A 24,586-nucleotide genomic window follows, 5' to 3' on the forward strand; every position below is an offset into this window, starting at 1 on the left:
CTTTTTTCTTTTTCCCTCCGCTAGTCATCAGCGAGCCTCGTCAATGGCTGGCAAAGGTCATCAACAGGCAAGGGTGACCCTCGCCTCCGGTCATCAACGAGGCCTGGCAATGGCTGCCGGAGGGAAAAAGGGAAAACGTAAAAAGAAAAGAAGAGAAAAGGAAAACAAAAGAAAAAAAGAAAAGAAGGAAAAGAGAAGGAAAGAAAAAAAAGGGAAAATACAAAAATTAATACAAAAATTCGAAAAAAAAAATATTAAAGTATTATTGAAAATTATCCATGTCAACGTCAATCGTGTTATGTAGGACGATCTGTGTCCACATCAGCAATTTCTTGTCAAAATTGGCCAAATAGACTCAATTGACAAAAATGTAATAAGTTATAACTTTTTGAACAGTCTTACTCGAGTTGGAGAGAGCTCACGCGGTTTTGTAGGTTTCATGCAACCTTCCATGGATGGGAAGTGTGATAGGACAGATATAGAAAGAAAACGAGAAGCAAAGCTATCAAGGAATGTAAGTATTTCCCAAGGTGTGAATGCTCTAAATTCTGAAACCGACGGTCGGACCGGGTGAAGAATTACGTGGACGACTTGAGCTCAAGGGCTTTGTCTGGCAATGGCATGACTATGGTCAAGCTGTTTTTAATTGATTATAATTTGGTTGTTAAAGCAGAACAAGTGCAATGCTTCAATGCTTCGAGAAATCAGGCTATGGTGATGAAACTTTTGACGAGGCAAATAATCCCATCGCCATTGATATCCTACAACGATGACAACAGAATTCATTGCCATATCTTCGCTCATGTTGGTGAAGGGTGAATTTCGCCCTATCAATGATCCACACTGTCAGAGCATATCAGAACAAACCTAAGGCGTCTCGACCTTGCAACGATTGAGTGCTCGTACACAGACAAAGATGTATGGATGAGCATCGTGAAGATGGCGGCACCACATGTAGGTGGTGCTCGGTGTTAGGTAAGAAGAGGGGAGAGATTTCCATATTAGGGTTTACTTTGTGTACGGGTGCGATTTTTTTCCAAAGTAGGTATAATTTTTTATAAAGTTGGTTCGAATGACCCGCGTCGCTTAAACTCGATGCTTTCCTTGAATGTCATTTCAACTAGTTGGAATAAATTTTCAAATGCTAGTTTATCCCCGAATTAAAAAGATCACAACCCCCAATTGAAAGCCTCCTTCGAAGCAATAGGAAGGAAGTCATCTATTTCTATTTCTCTGTCTTGGTGGACGACTTCAACCTTTTCATGATTCCACACCATAAAACAAGGCCAAAATCAATGCATTTGAATTGACTCAAAACGTGTTCCTTTCCAGAGGTTCAAGAAGTAGGGACAATGGCGCTGTTGGCAGGACGATGTCGTCGGGGCAATTGCTTAACCTGTCGTGTCATTGCTCCAACTTTTCACATCCATGGAACTTCGGGGTCATTGCCCTGCTGAAGTTGTCTTTGTTAATATAGGTTTGCTGAACAAAACCTACATAGGTTTACTTTATTAGATTTTTCTTTGATAAGTACTGTCAATTCTGTACCGCGAATTTGCCCTTTTTGTCGGGACAGGAGGTTGAATTTCTTGACCGGGCCAGACGAAATTTTCGTGGAAAGTCTGCTAATCAGGTCGATTTTCTCGCTCTTTCTCAATTTTTTTTCAAGAATGGGACGTAACATTTACGTATAAGATTCATCACAAGCACTTCCACAACTTCATTGCCTCTACATACTATGTACCGACCTCTATAACATATAGATATATATTTTGATAGTAAACGGAGTATTTCGCTCATTAAACATGAGTAACATCATAGATTGTAGGTTTCTATACATAAGTGATTCCATAGAGATAAATATGGTGTTAACAACCAATTTTGGGGAAAGGTCTTCATTTTTTGGGCTTTGACAATCCGGCCCGCGACCTAGTTGGACTTTCGGGGGTAGTGGGCTCGAGACCGGCTCTATATATATGGTATGTAATTTCCAACTAATTCGGTCCGGCACCATTTAACCTAAGCTTCAAAAATATATGCTATCTTATCTCCCTTTTGTTTGCATAGTTAAGTTATGCATCTAATCCTTACTGCGTTTGGTTAGATTGTATTTAAGTCTCTATACTTTAGCTGCGAGGATTTATTGCTTAGTGTTTTGGAAATATAAGGACATCGACCAACTTTTGGTGATATATCAACTGAAATTGCACGTGTTTGGTCACCCGAATAGAATAGAAATTATCTCATTTGGTGTTTTTGAAGACATCTTTGTGTTGAGATAAGCCTAGATATCCACATAAAATGGTCGATAACTTATCCGAGATAATTTTATCCCACCTAGATAGAACAAAACAAAATCGGCAAAATGAAAGATAGAAGCAAGAAAGAGGCATAAATCCTTTTGCTGTAAGCAACATCAATAACGGGGACGGGGTTGCCCGACCAACCCCACCCCCGGTTTTGTAGGTGGCCGACCACCGTGTTGGCTCTTAAGACCACCGTCGCAGCGGTCGCCATTGATCTTTTGAGGAAGCTTCTATAGGAGAATGGGGATGAGGAGTTTCGATATTAGAGGTTAAAATAAATTTTTAATTTGATATTAGAGTTGCTAGGAAAAAAGTTGAATTGTTGTTGCGGAGAGGCGGTGTTTTGCACGTCGGTCATACTAAATAACAATGACGGATCGAGAAGCCAACCAACAAAGGATCGGATTTTCATAGGTCGATACAAAATCAGTCGAAATAAATATCACACGAACATTATAATTGGTCGGTCGCATCGGGTCATCTACGGTGACGGCCGATATATGTAGGGGTGTAAATGGTTCGGTTCGGTTCGATTTTTCAAGAAAATCGAACCGAACCGAACCATTAAGGGTGCCCCCTTGAACCGAACCGAATTGGAACCGAACCGAAAAATCGATTTGGTTCGATTTGGTTCGGATCAGTTTTCGGTTTCAAGTTCATTAAGCAGAGAGAGAGAGGAGAGAGGAGAGAGAAGAGCAAAATAGCCCTAAACCGAAGTGTTTATTTTAGTTCGGTTCGATCCAAACCGATCCGAACCGAATCGAAATAAACCGAACCGAAAAGAAAAATTGGTTTATTTTGATGATCCTAACCGAAATCGAAATCGAAACCGAACCGAAATGCACGAAATTTTCGATTCGATTCGATTCGGTTCGTATCTCGGTTCGGTTTTTCGGTTCGGTTCTGACACCCCTAGATGTATGGGGAGGGATACAAGGGAAACAAAAACATGATAAACCTTTTTCTTGGGCCCATCTTGTATGTTGGACAGGCCCAGTGGACATGAGATGTTATTGGGCCCTATGATCACATCCTAGGCCCATCCAACCCTTGGCCCCTCTTCCTTGTTAGTCTCTCAAGCCTCAAGCAATTCTCCTGCAACTTTCCAGCATTGTCTTCACTGCCTTTGTTTTTCCATCGTCAAGCGCAGTTCTTGAGACTCCTTTCGAAATGAACTTGCCCCTTTACTCCATGGAAACGTTTCTGAGTCATGTCTGCACAACATCAACGACGGACTGTTTTTTTGGGGTTGTTGCTCCGGATCTTCGGTTTCTTGCATTTTATGAGCCAATGGTTATCGCTCCCATTCCACATCTCGTCACAGTTTGCTCCATAGATGGAAACAATCACTCAAACATGTCTTTTTGCGTAACAGATTGCAAGTCTTTGTAAGTTATATAGTTAATTTGTAATGCTGGGAGTAAATATTGCAAACTCATTCCAGGTGCTTGCATTGATGATTCTCTTTAGGATTCTAGATATTCTAGATAGCTCAAGAGTTCAGCATTATACTGAGCAGTTGAGACTCTTTTGTTCAATGTCCCTGAATTTAGATATTCAGGACATATAAATCCAATTAGTGGTGAACTAATTTTGAGGTTTCTCTATTTAGCCAACATAGAATTCATGGACCAGGAGCTAAGAGTTGCTTGATGTCTTCAAAATGCCTTTCCTCTCTAATGTATTGGGTCTGTTCGAGGGATTCTTGCTTCTACCAGTTATCTTATGTAAATTTTGTAATTTTCACACTTTGAATTTTACATAACTCGAAACACTTGAAACGAATGTTTTTGCTGAGAGTATTTAGAAACATTTTAGCATATGTAAGTATTGACATTTAGGTTTACATGTAGTTTTTTCCAAGATATTTTCAATTTGATCTTTTTTTCCCGTTTTCTCGAATTTGGGATGAAAAGTGATAAATAAACGTAACCGGTAGATTATTTCCGTTTCCAAATGAGCGAAAAAAATACAAAATGTCATACCCGGCGATTTTTTGAACGCATCTTTCATAAGTTTTCGATCTTTTTTGGTGGGAAGCCATAAGTTAATGTCGTCGATAGATTATCTTCGGCTCAAAAGACCTAAAAAACATAAGTCCAAAACCTTACAAAACATATAAATACAACACACACAAAATCACCAATCAATTTCCATAATTCTTGAAGCTCAAATGACACCACATATGTTTTGTCTTAAAAGAAGCCGAAACAAATATAGAGGGATCAATCGGATCGATTGCCAATGGGTCCACGTGAAGATACACTTAGCCGAAACAAATATAAAATGAAAGTTCGGACTAGTGGTTTCAGATTATGCACTTATCATCTAACGCCATGAAACACCGTAAGATCACGTGAAAATATAGACCAAGAAAAAAATACAAAAAACTTGTTTAGGTTCCATGTTTCAGGTTCCACCTACCTAGAACCTGAAACTTACTCGTCGAAACAGGTTTCCTAATTTTTAGAACCTAGAACCTACCCTGCATACTTGGAACCTAGAACCTACAGGTTCCCACTGGTTAGGTTCTTAAGTTCCAGGGTAAAAACCCTTGAACCATGCTCCACCCCTAAATCGGATTGATGGCCAATGGGTCCATGGGACAATCCGACCCGTCCGAACCGGGTCGGCCCGAACCGGATCCACGCCGTCGCCCGCCCCATGGACTATCCGACCCACCCACTTTTTCTCTCTCTCTCTTTCTCTGCGCAAATTCCAACATCTTCTTCTTCTCTTTCAAACTACCAAAGGAGCGTCGAGCTAACTGAACTTCAATCCCTCCTTTTGACTCTCCCCCACGAGCAATCTCTCCGCCATCGCTTCTGCCCACAGCCGCCTCCTTCCCCGGCTTGCTCCGAATCTCCGCCCGGAACGACGCCGAATCGGAGCGGATCCCGCGCCGACCGGATGTGGACGGAGCAGCAGCGGAGCCCCTCGGGGTCGTCGCAGAGCCCCCGATCTCCGCCGGCCCAGCCGTACCTCTCGGTCTCCGTCACCGATCCCGTGAAGCTCGGGAACGGCGTCCAGGCCTATATCTCCTACCGCGTCATCGCCAAGGTAACGTCGATCGGGATCGCCTGGTTTAGGGTTTTTGTGGGCGCGCGCGTGCCGTGTCTTGGCCTGTCTGCGGAGAGCTGTCGAGCTGTTCTTGTTGTTACGGTGGGACCTGAAGAGGGAATTGGTCGGCTTTCGCCGGCGAAAGGGGCTTTAGAGGAAGAGAGAGCGGTCAATGCATGCGCATCAGTGTCGGAATTAGAAGAAAGATGCGTGTATTGGTGGAAAGTTTTGAAATTGGATTCGTTGTGATCCGGCTTGCTTTGATCGATTCGTGTATCCGAATTCTATCTCATAATTTATGCGCGTGTGATCTGTGTTAGTTTTTTTTTTTTTGGTAAGGAGTGTGATCTGTGTTAGTTTATCTTGACTGGGTTGGAGGTTTAAGAGTTTGGCGAATTATGATTTGTTGCTTGGTGTAATTTGAGAAATACCCTTGCGCAGACGAACTTACCGGAGTACCAGGGGCCAGAGAAGATTGTCATTCGAAGATATAGCGATTTTGTTTGGCTACATGATCGGCTTTTTGAGAGTTACAAGGGCATTTTTATACCTCCTCTGCCGGAGAAAAGCGCCGTAGGTAACAAGTCAATATACACCTCTGTATTTGCTGTTAATATATGTAGCACCTAGTGGGATTATTTGGATTGCATTCTGTTAAGTTGAATAGCAAACGTTTCTTGGTGATTTTATGATACCCATATTCTCTTGGAGATTGTGTAGGCTGGATCATCTGTTTTTCTGCCTCCTTTTAAGGTTACATTGGCCTTTGCCTTGATCGCTATTGCATGTCCAGTGTCCCCATACGCATGTTGGCGCCCTATCTTGACTGAATCATCAACTATAATGATCACGGAGCTGGCTTTAGGTGTGCAATGGGCCAGGCTACTTGCAACTGGAGCATGACTTGGTTTTATCTGAGTTTGAGTAGCTCATGTGTCAAATTTCAGTTCATTGTACTCGAATAAAGGGGAATAAGCAATGGCATTCGTCTCTTTCCCCCCACCCTTCTCATATATCTCTCTCTCTCTCTCTCTCTCTCTCTCTCTCTCTCTCTCTCTCTCTCTCTCTCTCTCTCTCAAACATCAGAACTTGTAAGCATAGTTCTATCTGTTAGATTCAAGCATTTAATCCTGACTAATGAGTCAAATTAAATTAGAGCAAACCCTCACTTAAAACCTTTTGGAGTTTTAGAGCAGTTTGCTTCTGTCTCATGATTATTTCTGAGGATCATAGCATAATTATGCAGCAGAAGCATCTTGATTAATATTCTTATGCAATTATATTTGATGCAGAAAAATTCCGGTTTAGTGCTGAATTTATTGAAATGAGACGTCAAGCATTAGATATATTTGTTAACCGGATAGCTTCACATCACGAGCTGCGGCAAAGTGACGATCTAAGAACCTTCTTACAGGTTGATGAAGAGGTGAGTTATCCACTGTTCGATGTCATGTGATGATCGATTTATTTCCTTTTCTCCCTGAGATAAATGTAGCATAAATATCTCTAGTTTTTGCCATATTTTGAAATATCAAACAAGGTGGGGTTTCTGTTTTTGGCTGCTCGTGTTGGCCAAAACGTACACATAATGTTGCACTCATCCATGTATTCATGTCGTGACACAAATAACAAATATGCAAGCATGCACTAGTCTTCCTGCTGAGGTGCTTTGCCTTTAGATGGAGGCTTCAACCAAATCTTGCAGTCCCTCTTTGATGTTTGGGAGCTGCTTTCTATAAATTATCGCTAGTCCTCCCTGTAGATCCCATCAAACTAAGTAATTATAGGAATCAGTGTGCTTGCGAGAGGAGGTTTCCACATTTGTTGTGGTAATACTTTTGAAGGAAAGAATAATTCTGTTGCAGAAATTACAAGGATGTGTTTACACAAATAAGGATTTTGCTAAAGCCAACCTGGTGGTGGTTGTGATTGTAAATGCCAGAATAATGAGGATATATATCTTATAGAGTAGCTTTCTTTTCTTTTTTTAATCTTCATGATTTCTAATTTTGTCTAATGCATTGGTGACGATCTCATATAAAGGCATTGGCAATATATGTAACTGTTTCACCTTAGAATTGTTTTCAAATATTGTAAGAATTTGTGTAACTCTAACCTGTAGTCTAGTTGTATCGCATTCCCGTTACCCTTGTGACACTCTCAAATTCTGATGGGATTATTTAATAAAGACCATTTATTCTTTAGCAAAAGGAGGTTATTTTTTTTTTACATTACCCAGTATATTTACAAATTACAGCGGAAGAGATAAATAAGAAATGAAATTTATAAATTGTACCCAAGTCAAAACAATCCTGACAACTTTATTTAAAGAAATCCTTGGTATTATCAAATATGTAAACATTCAAAAGTAAATTAAATAAGCAATTACCAAAGCTCCAACTATCAGAGACAAATCCACATATGATGCACTTGAGCCCAATAGAACTTGAAATCCATTTCAACTACGCCTATTTTTTCAACCGTGATTTTCGTTTTCAATTGGAAAGGCAAGGCAAGTACTCTAGTATGGGATCCTTATGCATATCGTCATCAGTGTAGTTTGAGATGCCAGTAGCCACCATTACAATATTGTCAACCTTAAGTCGTGTGTACCAAAAGAAACGACGTGGTGACTTGCACGCTCAGTGAATTAATTACACCCTTAGGTATAGGCAATCCCTCCTAATATTAAGCAGAATTGAACTTAATATTCAATATTACTAAATCTAATCCCCAATACATATTCAGAAAACCTTCAAGGAATAGTTCAATATTTTGTTTTTTTGGTCAGAAAAATAGTTCAGTATTAGTAAACAAGGAATCCAATACCTCAAAGATCAATAACATGTAAGTTCGAATTAAAAAAAACAATGATCAAGACGAGAGTTTCAAACTTTCAATGAATAGATCATCGTATGAGATAGTCAAATTCTTAATTTCAATTTGAAAAGATTCACTGATCAAAGTTCATAAGCAAAAGTTCAGAAGTCAGATCTTATGACCTTACTAATCCGGAGGTGTAGTAAGTCCACATGAGTAGTTGGCAATGAAAATTTCGGGTCATTACAGCCCAGGTTAGTGAGATAAGGCTTACTTTGTTAAATCATTAATTAGTTTCCTTCTGCTAATGGATTGGTTCATTCATACCATGTTATCAATTATTTATCTCACTTTAGTTAATCTCCCAGTTGATTGCAAATCCTAGTTCGAAGAAAACTCTTTTTCGTTTTTGGAATGTTGGAAGTATGCTTCTAAATGTGTCTTGTTACCTCTATTCAGGTAATGGAGAGATTAAGGTCTTATGAAACTGGTCTATTTAAGAAGCCAGCAGATCTTATGCAGATATTTAAGGTAATCATTTGACAAAGATCAACATTGAACTTCTTCAGCATATGCTTTACAGAGTCAGTGTATAAGAGATGCACTTGAAGCTGATAATACATTGATATTGAGAGTTACCATTCCAATGAGGGCTGTAGCTATTTGACCTTTGATGACCTGGTCTCTGTTGCTGACAGGACGTACAATCCAAAGTGAGCGATGTGGTTTTAGGAAAGGAGAAACCAGTGGAAGAGTCGCATCCTGATTATGAAAAGATGAAACACTATATCTTTGAGCTTGAAAACCACTTGGCTGAAGCACAAAAACAGGCATATCGACTTGTGAAGAGGCACAGGGGTAGTGATTCTGGAGGCTTTTCTTGATCTTAATATGCTTTTGGATTTTACTTTTGGGCTTTCGTGTTCTGCTTTGCCTTGGAGAAATTACTGATTTAGGTGCATTCTTTTGTCTGAATTCCTGCAGAACTTGGGAAATCTCTCTCAGATTTTGGTAAAGCAGTCAAACTTCTTGGTGCCTGTGAAGAAAATGCTCTTGGGAAGGCATTTTCTGAACTTGGAGCAAAATCAGAATTAGTATCAATTAAGCTGCAGAAGGAGGTAGACTGTAGTTGAATTTAAGAATCTTTGGACTCTTCAATAGGGTTTTGTGTATGTGTCTTTTCATGCTTGCTTGTATTTGCCCTTCTAAAGTTGGGGAATACTTCTTGTTGGTACTTATTTGGTATATTTGACATGCAGGCTACTGAGCTCTTAATGCATTTTGAAGAACCTTTGAAGGATTATGTTCGTGCTGTGCAGTCTATTAAGGTAAGCTTGATATTTCTTCTTATACTATGGAAGGCCAAACATTTACCAGAGACACTCTAACAGAGTCTTTTGGGTTTGGGACTTCTTTTTTGGCTGCTGGAAATCACTGATGAGTTCATTGTCTCGGTAATTCTGACTTTCATGAGCTAATTTTGTGGCTTGTGTGTTGTGAAACAGGCCACCATAGCAGAGCGAGGCACCGCATTCAGACAGCAGTGTGAATTGGCTGAAACAATCAAATTGAAAGAGATAAATCTGTATGGTTCTGCTAAGCATCTTGTTCATCTCTCTCTCTCTCTTTCTCTCTCTCTCTCTCTCTCTAAGAGGGTTTTGCTTAGGTAAAGAAGAACGAACGTAGATTGCATGATTTTGGGTTTTAAGAAGACGTGGTAGGTGATATCATGTCTTTGGAAGTTGAGAATTCCTTTGTTGCATTGAAAGTACATAACCTTTAATTAAAGGCAAAAGGACACCAGAAGTGCCACAACTTGTGTACGGAGATCACTTTGGTGCCATAACTTTTTTTCGGATCACTTTGGTGCCAAGTTGGAGGAAAATAGATCACTTTAGTGACTCCGGCCAAAATTCCGGCCAAAAAGCTGACCTGGCATTTATATTAAAAAAAAAATGGTCCGACTTGTACATGTGGAAATTATGTGGCTTTTTTTTGAATTTTTTAATTTTTAGAAAAAAAAAAAAAAAGTTGCAGCAGCGGCGAGGGAGCCCTTGCCGCTGCTGCCGCCAACCCACCACCGCCGGGAAGGGCCGGCGGTGGTGGGCGCAGTGGCCAGCGAGGGCCGGATCCGGCGAGGCGAGACCTCGCCGTCGCGACCCAGGCGACGGCGAGGTCGGCCTCACCTTCGCTGGGCGAGGCGAGGGTCCCATAAGGATCCCATAGTCTCGCCTCACGAGATGCATAAGGATCCCATAGTCTCGACGGCGAGGTCGGCCTCACGAGATGCATAAGGATCCCATAGTCTCGCCTCGCCTTCGCCGGATCCGGCCCTCGCTTGGCTAGGCGAGGGTCGCCGGGCCCCGACCAAGGGCCGGCGACCCTCGCCGACCACTGCGCCCCCGGCGGTGGTGGGTTGGCGGCAGCAGCGGTGAGAGCTCCCTCACCGCTGCTGCAACTTTTTTTTTAAATATAATTTATTTTTATTTTTTTTAAAAGTACACGTCAGCGGGCTAAACGGCGTCGTTTTTGGTTTTTAATGCTGACTGGACCTCTCCGGCGAGCCGTGTCATCTCCACATCGGATTTCCGGCGAGCCACGTCAGCATTGGCACTAAAATGATCGTTTTTCAAAAAAGTTGACACCAAAGTGATCCGAAAAAAAGTTATGGCACCAAAGTGATCTCCGTACACAAGTTGTGGCACTTCTTGTGTCCTTTTGCCTTTAATTAAACTACCCAAAGATGTATAGTAAGGATGTGCGCTTATGATAGAGAGCCCTTCAGCTAATGAAGTTGATGTGTTTGTCAGCACAATCGGTTAATGTACTTTGATACCCTGATCATCATTAGTGAACCTAACTAAAGGTCATGATATGGTTCTCTACTCCTGCTTCTTTTCAGTGATAAACTCATGCTGACACGATCTGATAAGGTGAGGGAAGCGGAGATTGAATACAGAGAGGTAAGTCACTTAACGTAATTTGTGTTGTCCAAATCGATTCCGAGATATCTATTTTGCTGATAAAATAGGAATCAATGCAGCTGAAAGGAGAAAGCGAGGAAGCAGTGAGAAGATTCGAAACAATCGTGAGACGGATGAGTGAAGAGATGGTACACTTTCAAGAACAGAAGACAACAGACATGGGAGTCGCTTTTCACGAATTTGCCAAAGGGCAGGCACGTCTGGCAAATGGAATTGCTGATGCTTGGCGAAGTCTCCTTCCCAAACTGGAAGCTTGCTCTGTCTAGGGGTGAACTGATCATACAAGCGTCGGTAAAAAAACCAGGCGGTTTTGCCTGGCTTTATGGGAACAGTCTCCGCGAGTTTGTTCCTGAGAAATGAGTGACCTTCGGTTCATGTCTTTCTCAATGTGTACAGAGCAAAGTTAATGTTTCGGTAACCTTGTCATCGTTTGGAATACTATAGTGGGAAAAATACACCGTTTTACTTTATTACTGTCAGATAGAGCTTGAATTTGTCGGGGTGGATTTCCGATACCTATCTGTCAACCGTATTGTTGAAATTGAAATGGAGTGACATCTAGTTTTTCAAAGAATTCCCTTGTTAGCGCAGGGCAAAAAACCACCTATCCTCGATCGAATATGATTCGTAAAACGGTTCTGATGTAGATAGCAGGATGGAGGCTTCGCCACCGGAAGAGCTTAGGGATTCAACAGCTAGATAACGGAAACCGGCTGCTTTGAAAATGGTCATGGACTCTTCTTGGTGTCGAAGGACTTGTGCTTCGTGGGCAGACGTTTTAGGAATTTGTCGTCCCTTTTTCATGTCACAACAAATGAGATTGGATGCCATGCCATCAGGTCTAAGGTTTATCAGTTTCTTATCCATATTTAGGTCTCGCAATCAATATGAAATGATAACTTTGGCCTGTATGGAAGTTTTCTTTCAAGTTCCATACTCGCTATGAAATTGTTGAATTGAGCCGCAGCTATTTCTAACCACTCATGTTTCAAAAGTCTAAGGTTGACGGGTTTGTCATCTAACCACTCATGTTTCAAAAGTCTAAGGTTGACGGGTTTGTCATCGTAGCCTCGCCAAGATCCCAACGGTCCTGAAATGCTCACGAAACGAAAAAGTTCTATGCCTTTCGTTCCTGAGCGTCCTTTGAGGATGGATGTTAAGTCAAAAGGGCGCTAGAGTTTATTATTATATAATTATAAAAATACTTGCTAATGTTACGCAGAAGCTGGAATAGCTCAGTTGGTTAGAGCGTGTGGCTGTTAACCACAAGGTCGGAGGTTCAAGCCCTCCTTCTAGCGATTCTTCGACTTCTTTTTTCCTAATCCAAATTGAAATTTCAATGTTTTTGCCCTTTGTTGTCCTCCTTTGTGTCCTTACCGATTCACCAAACTAATTAGGCCTCGTCCTGCAGCCCTAATTTAACGAGCGCGTTGTAAGTTCTCCCCTCAACGAAGTAATTTTCCCTTTTGACCAAAGAAAATGGGAAGAAGTCCCCCCATCAAACTATCGCTTAGAGCGTATTGTCAATTGGACAAATAGAGGAAAAGTTCGTCAACCACATCTGCAATGACAGTTTGGCCGAGTGGTCTAAGGCGCCAGATTTAGGCTCTGGTCCGAAAGGGCGTGGGTTCAAATCCCACAGCTGTCAATTACTTTTCTCTCTCTTTTTTTTTTTTCAATTTTCTTTATATTTTCCTTTGGGATAATACACAAATGATTCATAAACTTTAACTAAATATGAAATGTGATCTCTTAATTTTTAATTTGTTCAATGTGATTCTTGAACTTTAATTTAATATATAATGTGATCCCCGAACTTTTGATAAATATTTAATTTAATCTATAAAATATATGAAAATATTCAATGTTATCCTTTCATTAATTGGCCTAATACCATAAAAAAATCAAAATTTTAGCTCAAGTCTCAATTCTACCCTTAACTTTTTTTTTTTCCCATAAAAAACCCTAAACTTTATGTCATGTTCTGATTTATCGTCTAGTCCCAATTTCACCCTAAATTTTTTTCAAGCTCATAAAAAACTACCAACATTTACTTAAGTCACAAATCTACCTCATATTAACCCTTTGTTCAAAATTTTTCGTAAACAATCGAGAAATGAAAAGCTCCCAAGCACGAGTTGCTCGAGCTCCCGAGCCAAGTGTCCCGACTGCGAGCTCTCCAATCATGAGATATGAAAGGCTCTCGGGCACGAGACATTGAAAACCGAGCACAAAATAAAAAACTTCTGAACGAGATGGAAGCAAGACTCTCTTAAGAGTAAGAGCAAATAAAGAAAACTAACCTAATTACTCAAGTTTTTATCCAAATTTCATATGCCCAAGAAGATATTGTTTGGGTCGATATGGAAATTCATTTCCAAAAGACGTTTTTTTTTTTCTGAAATTTGGGGAAAAACTAAAGTATTGACAAGTGTCACAGATGATCACTAAGGGCGATTTTGGATTGAGGGTTAATAAAGGCAGATTTGATATTTAAGTGAAAATTTGTGATTTTTTATAAGACAAAAAAAAATTTATGGTCAAATTGGAACTAAACCTAAAGCTGAGGTTTTTTTTATGAGACGAATGGTAGAATTGGAACTAAACATAAATTTAAGAGTTTTTTTATGAAAAATAAAATCAAGGTGGAATTGAGACTGGACATAAAATTGAGGGTTTTTTATAAGATAAAAAAAATTTAGGGTAGAATTAGGATTGAACCTAAAGTTGGGGGCTTTTATGAGACAAAAAAAAAGTTTGGCGTAAAATTAGGAATTGAGCTAAAGGTTAGGACTTTTTAAAGCATTCGACCCTTAGATAGTCTAGGGATTAAATCGAACATGTATCAAGAGTTTAGGGATCATATTGAATAAATTAAAATTTTCAGGAATCACATTATACATCAGATTAAAGTTCAGAGATCGTATTATGTATTTGGCTAACGTGTTGAGATTATTTGCGCTATTTTACCTTTTCTTTCTTCTCGCTACGCGGGTGCCGAGCGTAATTTCGCATGCTCCGCGAACTCCGAAACCCTAATACCCTTCCTCTATAAAAACCTCCCCGTCTTCTCTCCCACACTCTTAAGCTCGAGCTCGGGGGCTGTCTCGTCGCAAGTTTCCGCCGGTGCTTGAGCGCTCTCTCTCTCTCTCTCTCTCCACCGCCGCATTTCCCTCTTCCTCCTCCCCCCGATCTCGCACATCATGGTAAGGGTCTCCGATCAGTCTTCTCACGCCGCTTCTGTATTTTCCGGCGAACTCTTCCGATACGTGGGATTCGTTGATCGATCGCTGGGAGCAGATGGCGGTGCGGAAGCTGTTGCTCGCGCGATTTGTCATCGGGAGCGCTCGCTCACGGTTGATTTGTTGTTTCGCAGTCGAAGAGAAAGGTCAGGGAGCCCAAGGAGGAGAACGTCACGCTCGGGCCGGCGGTGCGCGAGGGGGAGTTCGTCTTCGGGGTCGCCCACATCTTCGCCTCGTTCAACGACACCTTCATCGTAAGCATCCGGCTCGACTGGTTTTCAATCCGCTCTTCTTCGCCTTTTTTTTTGTGCCCTCGATTCCAGCCTGACGAACCGTGGTTCGCTTTCGCTTGCAGCATGTGACCGACCTCTCCGGGAGGGAAACCCTTGTTCGCATCACTGGTATGTCTCGTGCTTCCTTCATTTTACTTTGAGATGCGTCTGCGAGTTGGAAGGTTCTGCGAGTTATTGCTGTTGTGTGATGTACAGCTTTTTCATTGTGAATCTCTGACCACTAGTCAGTTGGTGTGGAAGCGAAGATGGGCTTCTATTAAATTTTCATTTCTTAGCTGTAGCAGTTTAAATTCTTAATCTTTTTGAAGCGAAATGTGCTTCCCTCCTGTAATTATGCTTTCTAGTTACTTCAGCGGTTGTAAGTTTCTTCTCGAGATAGGGCGTGGTGTGTCCTGTGAAGTTCCTTCATATTAACCTGTCCTTAGCTTGCGTGGTCTATCTGCTCCGTGTGCCAAGTCGTTGTTTAATTATGGTTGTCAATGTATTGGCTTGTTTAGTCATGAGATCCTTGTATAGTTAGGTAGTTTAGCTGAAAGGTTGTATTGCTTCTACCCCTTCACTTAATATTATTCTCTAATTATTTGAATTTGTCCTATTTTCAGGTGGCATGAAGGTGAAAGCTGACAGGGATGAATCATCGCCTTATGCAGCCATGCTTGCAGCCCAAGATGTGGCTCAGCGATGCAAGGTTTCCCCTTCTTTTTAGTCACTGCCTTTTTCCTGATTGTGTGAAATTGTCTGTATGCATGATCCTTTTCGAAGTGCAATCTGTTTCTGGTTCTGCCTTAGTCCTCTGTTTGCTTTTTTTTTTTTTTGTGGAACGCGATTTATTCATTGTCATTGTAAATTTGCTCTGATATGTTTTATAGGAACTTGGTGTTACTGCTCTTCACATTAAGCTTCGCGCTACTGGAGGAAACAAGACCAAAACCCCAGGCCCAGGTGCTCAGTCAGCACTTCGAGCCCTTGCTCGTTCTGGCATGAAAATCGGTCGCATAGGTATATTTCTTGTTGTTTGATATTTAGTGCATTTGGTTCTGATCAGTGGTGCGAGTAGTGATCTCCTAGAATACCTCTCTGTCCAAACTGTTTAGTTATAAATGTTGATTTTATGAACACATTTCTTCTAAGTTAAACCGTATTATCATTATAGCCAGCCTTTTTTTAAAATATTTCCCTAGATCTCTTGGATAACATATTAGGCCCAGCGTATTTTTGTAAATGGATCTTAATAGGCTCAAGCACATTGGTCTTGGGTTTATATTGTCATTCTTGGCTGCCACCTCTCTTCCTTTGTCTCCTCTCCATCACTCTCTATGTGAGTACTTGGTCAAGCACTAGACACTAAATTCTCCTGGATCATTCTTAGCACTTTCCTTTGGTTTTCTCATGTCTGTCTTGAGTTCAACTTTTTTAGCAAAAATATTTCTGCTTTGTTCACTGGTTTCTTTTGAAGCGCGGCCCTTAAGATCGCCTTTCAAAGTACTCGATGGAAGCGTTTTGAGTCATAGCTGCGCAACATTAAAGATGACTTTTTGGGTCGCTCTTTAGGGTTTTCCTCTAGAGTTCCCTTTTCATTCCTGCCTCGGTCTTTTTATGCAAGACATTAGCTCAGGATCTTTGATCTCACACTTTGGATTCGATGATTGTAGCTTCCTTTGCTAAATCATGGCTTCTTCAATTTGTGAGATTTCAGGTCCACTGAAAGTTTGTGAATGTCTTGTTTTGTGGTAGGGGACATTGATTCCACACTATGCTTTTTCTTTACTTCGATGATTATAACTCACTTCAACTTAGCTAAATTTAATTGTTATTCCTTGCAAATTCGGAGACAATTAATTAATTGTCTGTGGTGAGAATGATGAGTCAAATGAAGTTCTGGAAGGGATAAAATCCCTTGTGATCTTAACTCCTTTACGCTTATTGATATTCTGACTCGCCACTTCCATTTGTCGTTCTTGTTTAATATGGGCATGCTAGTGTTTCTGAGCTTTCGTACGTTTACATTTTTTAGATTGTCTTCACCCAACCTGAGGTGATTGGGTCCTTTGTCGGTTTTAACTTTTGATCAAACTTAGAAGATGCATAGATGTGATTTTAGCTTCAAACATGGCAGCAAGAGTGATGATTGAATTAGATGTTTGAAGGGCAACTTCTTCATGAACTCAATGTTATGAGGCTTATTGATATTCTGACCTGCTACGCGGTATTTTTCTTCTGAAGTTTTGTGAAATACTTTTCTATTACTAAGTTCAATTTGAACATTGCATTTGCGGTGTTTACTTCAGCCTTTGTGTTAGATAATATTTCCCTAAGATTCTAAGACAACATGGAGGACATATATATAGTAAGCTGTGAATAACATAATTTTACTGAATCTGCTGAGCTGGGGATTGAATACAAATTTTTTTAAATCATTATTAGCGGGTGTCAGAGCAAGAAGCACTTGATTCAATGAGGTGGTTGTTAAGGAACTGTATTCTATTTTCTTGGCTCTCGGATAGTTATTAATGAGCTTGACAAAGGATATGTGGTTCAAGCTTATAATGTGGTTTTCTACTCTTTTTGGCTTCTTACTCGATCATGTGCTCATGTAATTCTTTTGCCTGGTTATCAGAGGATGTGACACCGATACCAACCGACAGCACTCGCAGAAAGGGTGGTAGAAGGGGAAGAAGGCTGTGATTGCTCCTGGCCATCAGGCATGCAATTATGCTGCTGCTTTTTCTGCGATGTTCTGCATTAGATGCAAGTTTTCGCTTTTGTTGCTGCTATTGTGACTAGTCTTAGGGGTTATATGTGAATGTTAAAATTATCTGTTGAGCCGGTTTAAGACAAGTTTTGGATCTAGTTTCTCACCATTGATCTCTTCCATAGTTCTTGGATGTTCCCTGTGTGGATTCGGCGCTTTCTTGGTGATTCGTTTTGTTACACATCTGAAACTGAAGTAGTTCTGTCTTATAGAAGAACTCATCTAGAAGAGCTTTTGGAGGTGAATTGCACACACGGTGGAAGAAGTTGCACGCCAATTTATTTAATTGATAAGCGTGATAGTCTGTTGCCACACTGGATTAGTTCAACCTGGCGAGTTTCATGGTAGAAGCTTTGATTTTTGCTTTTATAATTTTTTTTTAAATTTTGCCTTACTCATTTTGTATGAATTGAGTCGTGACACGGGATTCAACTTAGCCTCTATGCGGTTCTAGGTGCCTAAGAGGTTATAATGGTCCCAACATTAACTGTCATTCTACAACTTTGTCTGCTGAAGTCGATTAGTTCAGTTGATTTTCATGGATGACACAATTTTTCTTGGTTCAAATAAACAATGATGTGGTAATGGTGTTGGGATTGCGGGTTGGTCATTATCTAGCGGGTAAATGTAATTCTGTAAAGCCAATAGTTTTTGAAAGATTTCAGTTTTTGTGTAAATTCTAGGATCATTGACAAAGTAATGCTTTTAATACTCAGAGAAAGTATTTTCAATTCTTGTTTTCATGCAGATATTTCCCTGTTTTAGGTTTCCTATTTTCCTGTGTGAATAGTTCAGAATATGTTCGACATGTTTCTGTAAGCTGGTTGCCGTTTTGTTTTCAAAATAAAGAAAGATGTGAAATTGATCAAAACAAGGTTTGTTTGCGTTTTTAAATTAACATAACTATGAGTATTTATGTATTTAGGAAAATCATTGTTCAAAACTGAAAAAAATGGATATCACTATTTTCGACATTAATGTCAAGATTAATTGTATTTTTTGTCAATTAAGAAGCACGGATTAAGATTTTGTTTTTCGGTTTCCTATTTTTTTGTGTATTGGTAAATTTTTCCTTTAGAAGAAAACCAATGTCAAAACAAATAAGCCATGGAGTGTGGAGCTCTCCGTTGTTGCTGCTTTTGCTTGATGGCAGGCTACTCTGCGGCTCTGTTGTGTTTGGAGAAGCTCCATAGTAGGAATAAGCAGTTTTAGGTTCTGTACAGGTTATAAGTAGAATTCGGAACTTACCTGTTGAAATAGGTTTATTATTTTTTGGAATCTGGAATCTATCTTGCATATTCTAGAACCTACTTTGACACAGGTTTTAGGGTTAGTTCCGGTGCTTTTATTCTCTTTTCATTGTCTTACGCCTTGAAAGGAAGAGTTGGAACTCATGAATCTCTTTGGAAAGCAGTTTTTATCCTGGTTGGTCTATATGAGGAAATCGAATCCCAAGGATGGTTTCTTACTTTCAGGTTCCTCTTGTATTATAAATTGAATAATTACAATAAATCATCTTTAATGACCATCTGTTATAATTTAATGAGCACAACTTATATTTAAATACGAAAAATAATAAATATTAATAAGGTAAAAGTCTCAGTCATAAAATGGAGGTTGAGATTAGTGTTTCCAAATTTTACACATTGTAGGACGTTATCGAATAATGCAAGATCACGCGAAGATATAAATTAAGTAAAATGCAAAAACTTGTTCTAGGTTTTCCCTCGTTAGAACTTACCTCGCATATTTTGGAACTGGAGACCGGGCAAGTTCTTATTGATCCGGTTCTTTTGTTCTAGGTTGGTTGGTTTGATTCTTCTGTTCTAGGTCGGTTTTAGGTTTTACTCTAAAACGATGCTCACCCCTACTCAAGAGTAGGCAATCTCTTTGTGATTAATCAATGTTCTCGAGGCATGTTTTTTTTTTTGTTTTGGGGTCAAAATATTAAATGCTAACCGAATTTAATAAAATTATGAAAAATTATAAATAAAAAGTAAAATGCAAGAATTTATGAAGATTAACTTCCTTTCTTTTCATTTTAGATTGGTCAGGTGTATTCTTGGATTTTGGAGCTCCATAGCTTGGCGGGCCTCTATTGGGCTCATCTGGGGAAATTCCTTAGCTTCTTTATGAAAATTAGCTTCTTTTCTTTTCTTTTTGACCGGTCAGGTGTATTCCTAAATTTTGGAGCTCATTAACTTGGCGGACCCTTGGTGGGCTCATCTAGGGAAACTCCATACAGATCTCACTCCTCCCTATTTGTCGGAAGGCCACTGGGGGTGCCCTAGCGGTTGATTCATTTGGTTTCTTTTCAATTAGACGCGGATCATGTTTCACCCTTCATCTATTGCAATAATTAAGGAGAAACCCCCACTTCTCTCTCTCTCTCTCTCTCTCTCTCTCTCTCTCTATCATCCTCCTCTGTCTCGCTCGTTTGTGTTGTAGCCATCTTCGCTGTTCCTTTCCTCTTGCCTTCATTGCCATGTTGACATCTCCTTTCATTGTCGCCTCCCGCGCTGCTATATTCTCATTCTTTTCTCTCTCTCTCTCTCTTGTTGCGATTTTTGTTCGCTAAGGTGCTGCATGAAAATCATTCTGGTTCTGTCCAAAACTGGTTTTTTGTTCTCAGAATCAGTTTTGGACCAGAAACCCGTTTGGTAACGCAATTTCATTTTTCTATTTCCGGGACAAGTTTGCTTCCAAAACTGATTCTCAAACCAGAAATGAGAACCAAAAAAAAGTTGATTTTTCATTTTTAGAACAAAAGTGAGAACCATTTTTGAGGAATTCATTTTCTTCAACACATATATTCATATGGAAGTCACGATCTTTGAGATGAGAAAAAAAAGCAAAAAATCAAAAATTTTAAAATTTAACAGAATGGTTTAGAATCTGTGGCTACCCACTTTCAGTGAAATTTTAATTTTTTTAGGTACCGAAAAAAATAAAAAAAAATAAAAAATTTCAAAATTTCACAAAATGGCTTAGAAAACCTATGGCCACCCACTTTGAGCAAAATTTAATTTTTTTAGTTGCCAAAAAAAAATAAAAAATTCTAAAATTTAAAAACTTTACAAAATATCTTAGAATATCTGTGGCCACCCAATTTGAGCGAAATTTTATTTTTTTAGGTGCCGAAAAAAATAAAAAAAAGCAAAAAATCAAATATTTCAAAACTTCACAGAATGGCTTAGAATACTTGTGGCCATCCACTTTGAGTGAAATTTAAATTTTTTTAGGTGCCGAAAAAAATAAAAAAAATAAAAAATTTCAAAACTTCACAGAATAGCTTAAAATACTTGTGGCCACCCACTTTGAGTGAAATTTAAATTTTTGGGATAAGTGCACTACAAGTCCTAAAACCTGTCATAAAAGTGCGTTTGAGTCCTAAAACTTGCAAAAAGTTCATTTGAGTCCTAAAACTTGTCAAAATGGTTCATTTGAGTCCTAAAGTTAACACCGTTAGATTTACTAACGGAAAATGCTGACGTGGCGCTGACGTGTTATTTTTAATTATTTTTCTTGAGACACGTGGCGCCACATCAGCAAAAATAAAAATAAAAATTGAAAAAAAAAAAAAAAAGGACCGGCAGTGGCCAAGCCCGGCGGTCACCGCCGGTGGCCACCGCCACAGCCACCGGGAAGGACCGGCGAGGGTCGCCTGGGCCTTCCCGAAGCCCGGCGACCCTCGCCGGCCCCGGGCGAGGGCCGGCGACCCTCGCTCAGATCTGGGGCGAGGGTCGCGCCCTCCCCCAGATCGAGGGTCGCCGGCCCTCGCCGGGGACTCGCCCGGGGCCGGCGAGGGTCGCCTGGGCCTTCCCGAAGCCCGGCGACCTCCGCCGGCCCCGGGCGAGTCCCCGGCGAGGGCCGGCGACCCTCGCTCAGATCTGGGGCGAGGGTCGCGCCCTCCCCCAGATCGAGGGTCGCCGGCCCTCGCCGGGGACTCGCTCGGGGCCGGTAGCGGTCGCCGGGCGTCGGGAAGGCCCAGGCGACCCTCGCCGGCCCCGGGCGAGTCCCCGGCGAGGGCCGGTGACCCTCGATCTGGGGGAGGGCGCGACCCTCGTCGGCCTTCGCCCGGCGCCGGCGAGGGTCGCCGGGCTTCGGGAAGACCCAGGCGACCCTCGCCGGTCCTTCCCGGCCGCCGGGCTTCGGCCATCGGCGGTGGCCGCTGGGCTTGGCCATCGCCGGTTCTTTTTTTTTTTTTCCTTTTTTTGGTTTTTTTTTTTTTTTTTTTTTTTCAGTTTTTTCAATTTTATTTTTATTTTTGCTGACGTGGCGCCACGTGTCTCAAGAAAAATAATTAAAAATGACACGTCAGCGCCACGTCAGCATTTTCCGTTAGTAAATCTAACGGTGTTAACTTTAGGACTCAAATGAACCATTTTGACAAGTTTTAGGACTCAAATGAACTTTTTGCAAGTTTTAGGACTCAAACGCACTTTTGCGACAAGTTTTAGGACTTGTAGTGCACTTATCCCTAAATTTTTTTATATGCCAAAAAAAAATAAAAATAAACAAAAAAGTAAAAATTTCAAAACTTTACATAATGGCTTAAAATACCTGTGGCCACTCACTTTGAGCGAAATTTTATTTTTTTAGGTGCCGAAAAAAATAAAAAATAAAAAATAAAAAACTTCACAAAATGGCTTAGAATACCTGTGGCCATCCACTTTAAGCGAAATTTAAATCTTTTTAGGTGCCGAAAAAAATAAAAAATAAAAAACTTTACATAATTGCTTAGAATACCTGTGGCCACCCACTTTGAGTGAAATTTAATTTTTTTTAGGTGTCGAAAAAAAAATAAAAATATGCAAAAAAGAAAAATTTTCAAATCTTCACAGAGTGGCTTAGAATACATGTGGCCGTCCACTTTGAGTGAAATTTAATTTTCTTTAGGAACCAAAAAAATAAAAAAAATAAAAAATACCATTTGGGCATCTAAAAAAAATTAAATTTTACTCAAAGTGGGTGGCTAGAGGTATTGTAAGTCATTCTGTGAAGTTTTGAAATTTTTGATTTTTTATGTTTTTTTGCACCTAAAAAAATTTAAATTTCACTCAAAGTGGGTGGCCACATGTATTCTAAACTATTCTGTGAAGTTTTGAAATTTTTGATTTTTTGATTTTTTTTTGGGCATCTAAAAAAATTTAAATTTCACTAAAAGTGGGTGGCCACAGGTATTCTAAGAATTCTGTGAAGTTTTGAAATTTTTGATTTCTTGATTTTTTTGAAAAAATTCAACAAATTTCCTATTTTCCCGAAATCTAAATTTTTTTTATTTTCTCGACATTTTGATGATTTTTTCTGGAATTTTTCAATTTTTTGGGATTTTCTGAATTTTTTTAAAGATTTTTATGAATTTTTCGGATTTTTTATTATTTTTATTCCATTTCTAAAAAAATGGATTTTTGTTCCTGGAAATAGAATTTTCTGTTGTTTATCAAACGGGTTTTTATTTCAGGAAATAGAAATTTTGTGCTGTTATCAAACGGGTTTCTGTTCTAGAAATAGAAATTTTTTGTCATTATCAAACGGGTTTTTTTTCTCAGAAACTCATCTAAGAACCAGAAATAGAAAAATCTATTTCTGGTTCAGGAACTCATTTCGGAACAGAATGGTTATCATTCGCTACCTAATTGGCCACGGATCGATACACAACCGACAATGAGCGGCTGTGCCAAAAGACAGTGGTGGTTTGTATCGAGAGAGAGAGAGAGAGAGAGAGAGAGTGGGTGGTGACAATGAGCGGCTGTGCCAAAAGAGAGTGGTGGTTTGTATCGAGAGAGAGAGATTTGGGTGGCGACAAATTTAGCAGGTGAGGCGAGGTGACCCACGTGAGAGATGCTGGCAAAATAATGCAGTTGGCCGCCCTCTCGTTTCGCATCTTTCAAGGTGGTGTCCGGGTAGAGCTTTCGTACGGTAATCTCGGCTGCGAAAATAGATACTGTAGGTTCTATTAGGTGTCTAGTCACAGCAGCTTATGGCAGCTTTAGGTAAGAGTTGTCTAATCTAGTTTTAAGGTGTTGCAATTATAAATACATGGGTTTACCAAATATAAAGTCACATCGTTTCACAGGCCATCGATTACACACTATACTTTCGGTTCAGTCGTAACAACTGAAAATCTCAAGATCCATCCCACGCAAAAAAGCGATATCCAGCTCATCGATATATCGATGTTTGATATAATGCCCCATAGCTCTACTAATGAAAATCTCAAAGATCCAATTTGTGCGAAGCGCGGTCAAGGTTATTATCGTCACGTCGTTAAGGAAATAGAAGGAAAGATATTTGGAACTTCAATTATTGAAGGAATAAAGGACAAGGGCGGAACATCGTCTTTTCAGAAAGTGAATCTATCCTCGTCTAACTCTGGTCTCATGGCCACCTTTCCCATGGAACAAATTTCCTTCAGTGGCGTCTCTGACCGACGACTTTGTAATTTGGCCATTGTCCATTATCATGGCTCTTTTCATCTCGCGAAAAACATGGCGTTTTAAAAAGTCCTTTTTCAGAAAAATGATAATATTTTTCGGTATTTGATTGAACTCTAAAAATGAATTACAAAATATTCTTCGCCATTTGGTATGAAAAATCTGATTTAATTTTCTTCCGTACACTCCTTTTAATGATATTTTATTTTTATTTTTTTCTTTTTCTTTTCTTTCTTCTTTGGTAGATTGTCGGCCACAGGCGAGCTTGAGCTCACCCGAGGTCGGCGAGGCCTTGGCGACCTCGAGCGAGGCTCAAGCCTCGCCTAGCTTGTTGGATCAGGCGAGACTCGAGCTTGCCCGTGGCCGGTCTGAGGAAGAAGAAAAAGAAAAAGAAAGAAAAGAAAAGAAAATAATTAATTAAAAACTCGAATTTAAAAAATAAAAATATATAAAAAGGAAAACGTGTTTGGTGAAAGTAGGTACTTGGTCTAGAGATGAAAGAAGGAGGATGGAAAATGTTTTCCGCTTTCTGAAATTCGGAAAATATTTTCCGAATTTTTTATGGTGTTTTTTTTATTGGCGGAAAATATTTTTCTTGATTAGTTTATTTTTCACGAACCTAAAGCTAAAAAATTCGAAAAACGTCTTTTTGAAGGTTAATTTCCGTGAAATAGACGGAGCTTAAGTTTATT

At 39.9% G+C, this 24,586-nt stretch overlaps 2 protein-coding genes and 3 non-coding genes across 5 annotated transcripts; all 5 read left to right on the top strand.

The window, feature by feature from the left end:
• The first annotated feature begins 4,944 nt into the window (after positions 1-4,944).
• On the top strand, positions 4,945-11,455 carry LOC115671471 (sorting nexin 1). Its single transcript, XM_056303047.1, has 10 exons — positions 4,945-5,366; positions 5,808-5,943; positions 6,659-6,792; positions 8,646-8,717; positions 8,885-9,044; positions 9,171-9,304; positions 9,446-9,514; positions 9,692-9,771; positions 11,089-11,149; positions 11,230-11,455. Exons 1-10 carry the CDS (start codon positions 4,971-4,973, stop codon positions 11,434-11,436), a joined length of 1,449 nt encoding a protein of 482 aa, XP_056159022.1. The 5' UTR covers positions 4,945-4,970; the 3' UTR covers positions 11,437-11,455.
• A 939-nt stretch (positions 11,456-12,394) lies between these two features.
• On the top strand, positions 12,395-12,468 carry TRNAN-GUU (transfer RNA asparagine (anticodon GUU)). The gene has a single exon. It is a non-coding gene; the product is annotated as a tRNA-Asn (tRNA).
• Positions 12,469-12,738: 270 nt separating this feature from the next.
• Positions 12,739-12,818, top strand: TRNAL-UAG (transfer RNA leucine (anticodon UAG)). The gene has a single exon. It is a non-coding gene; the product is annotated as a tRNA-Leu (tRNA).
• A 1,424-nt stretch (positions 12,819-14,242) lies between these two features.
• LOC115665457 (40S ribosomal protein S14) lies at positions 14,243-17,638 on the top strand. The gene is made up of 6 exons (XM_030587340.2): positions 14,243-14,376; positions 14,547-14,666; positions 14,768-14,813; positions 15,308-15,393; positions 15,575-15,704; positions 17,323-17,638. Exons 1-6 carry the CDS (start codon positions 14,374-14,376, stop codon positions 17,388-17,390), a joined length of 453 nt encoding a protein of 150 aa, XP_030443200.1. The 5' UTR covers positions 14,243-14,373; the 3' UTR covers positions 17,391-17,638.
• On the top strand, positions 16,816-16,910 carry LOC115665458 (small nucleolar RNA Z266). Its single transcript, XR_004003756.1, has one exon. It is a non-coding gene; the product is annotated as a small nucleolar RNA Z266 (small nucleolar RNA).
• Positions 17,639-24,586: the final 6,948 nt, after the last annotated feature.

The sequence above is a fragment of the Syzygium oleosum genome, unplaced genomic scaffold, assembly GCF_021117445.2.
Source record: "Syzygium oleosum isolate NSW1041296 unplaced genomic scaffold, Sole_v2.1 Sole_v2.25, whole genome shotgun sequence".
In the NCBI taxonomy this organism is placed as follows: domain Eukaryota; kingdom Viridiplantae; phylum Streptophyta; class Magnoliopsida; order Myrtales; family Myrtaceae; genus Syzygium; species Syzygium oleosum.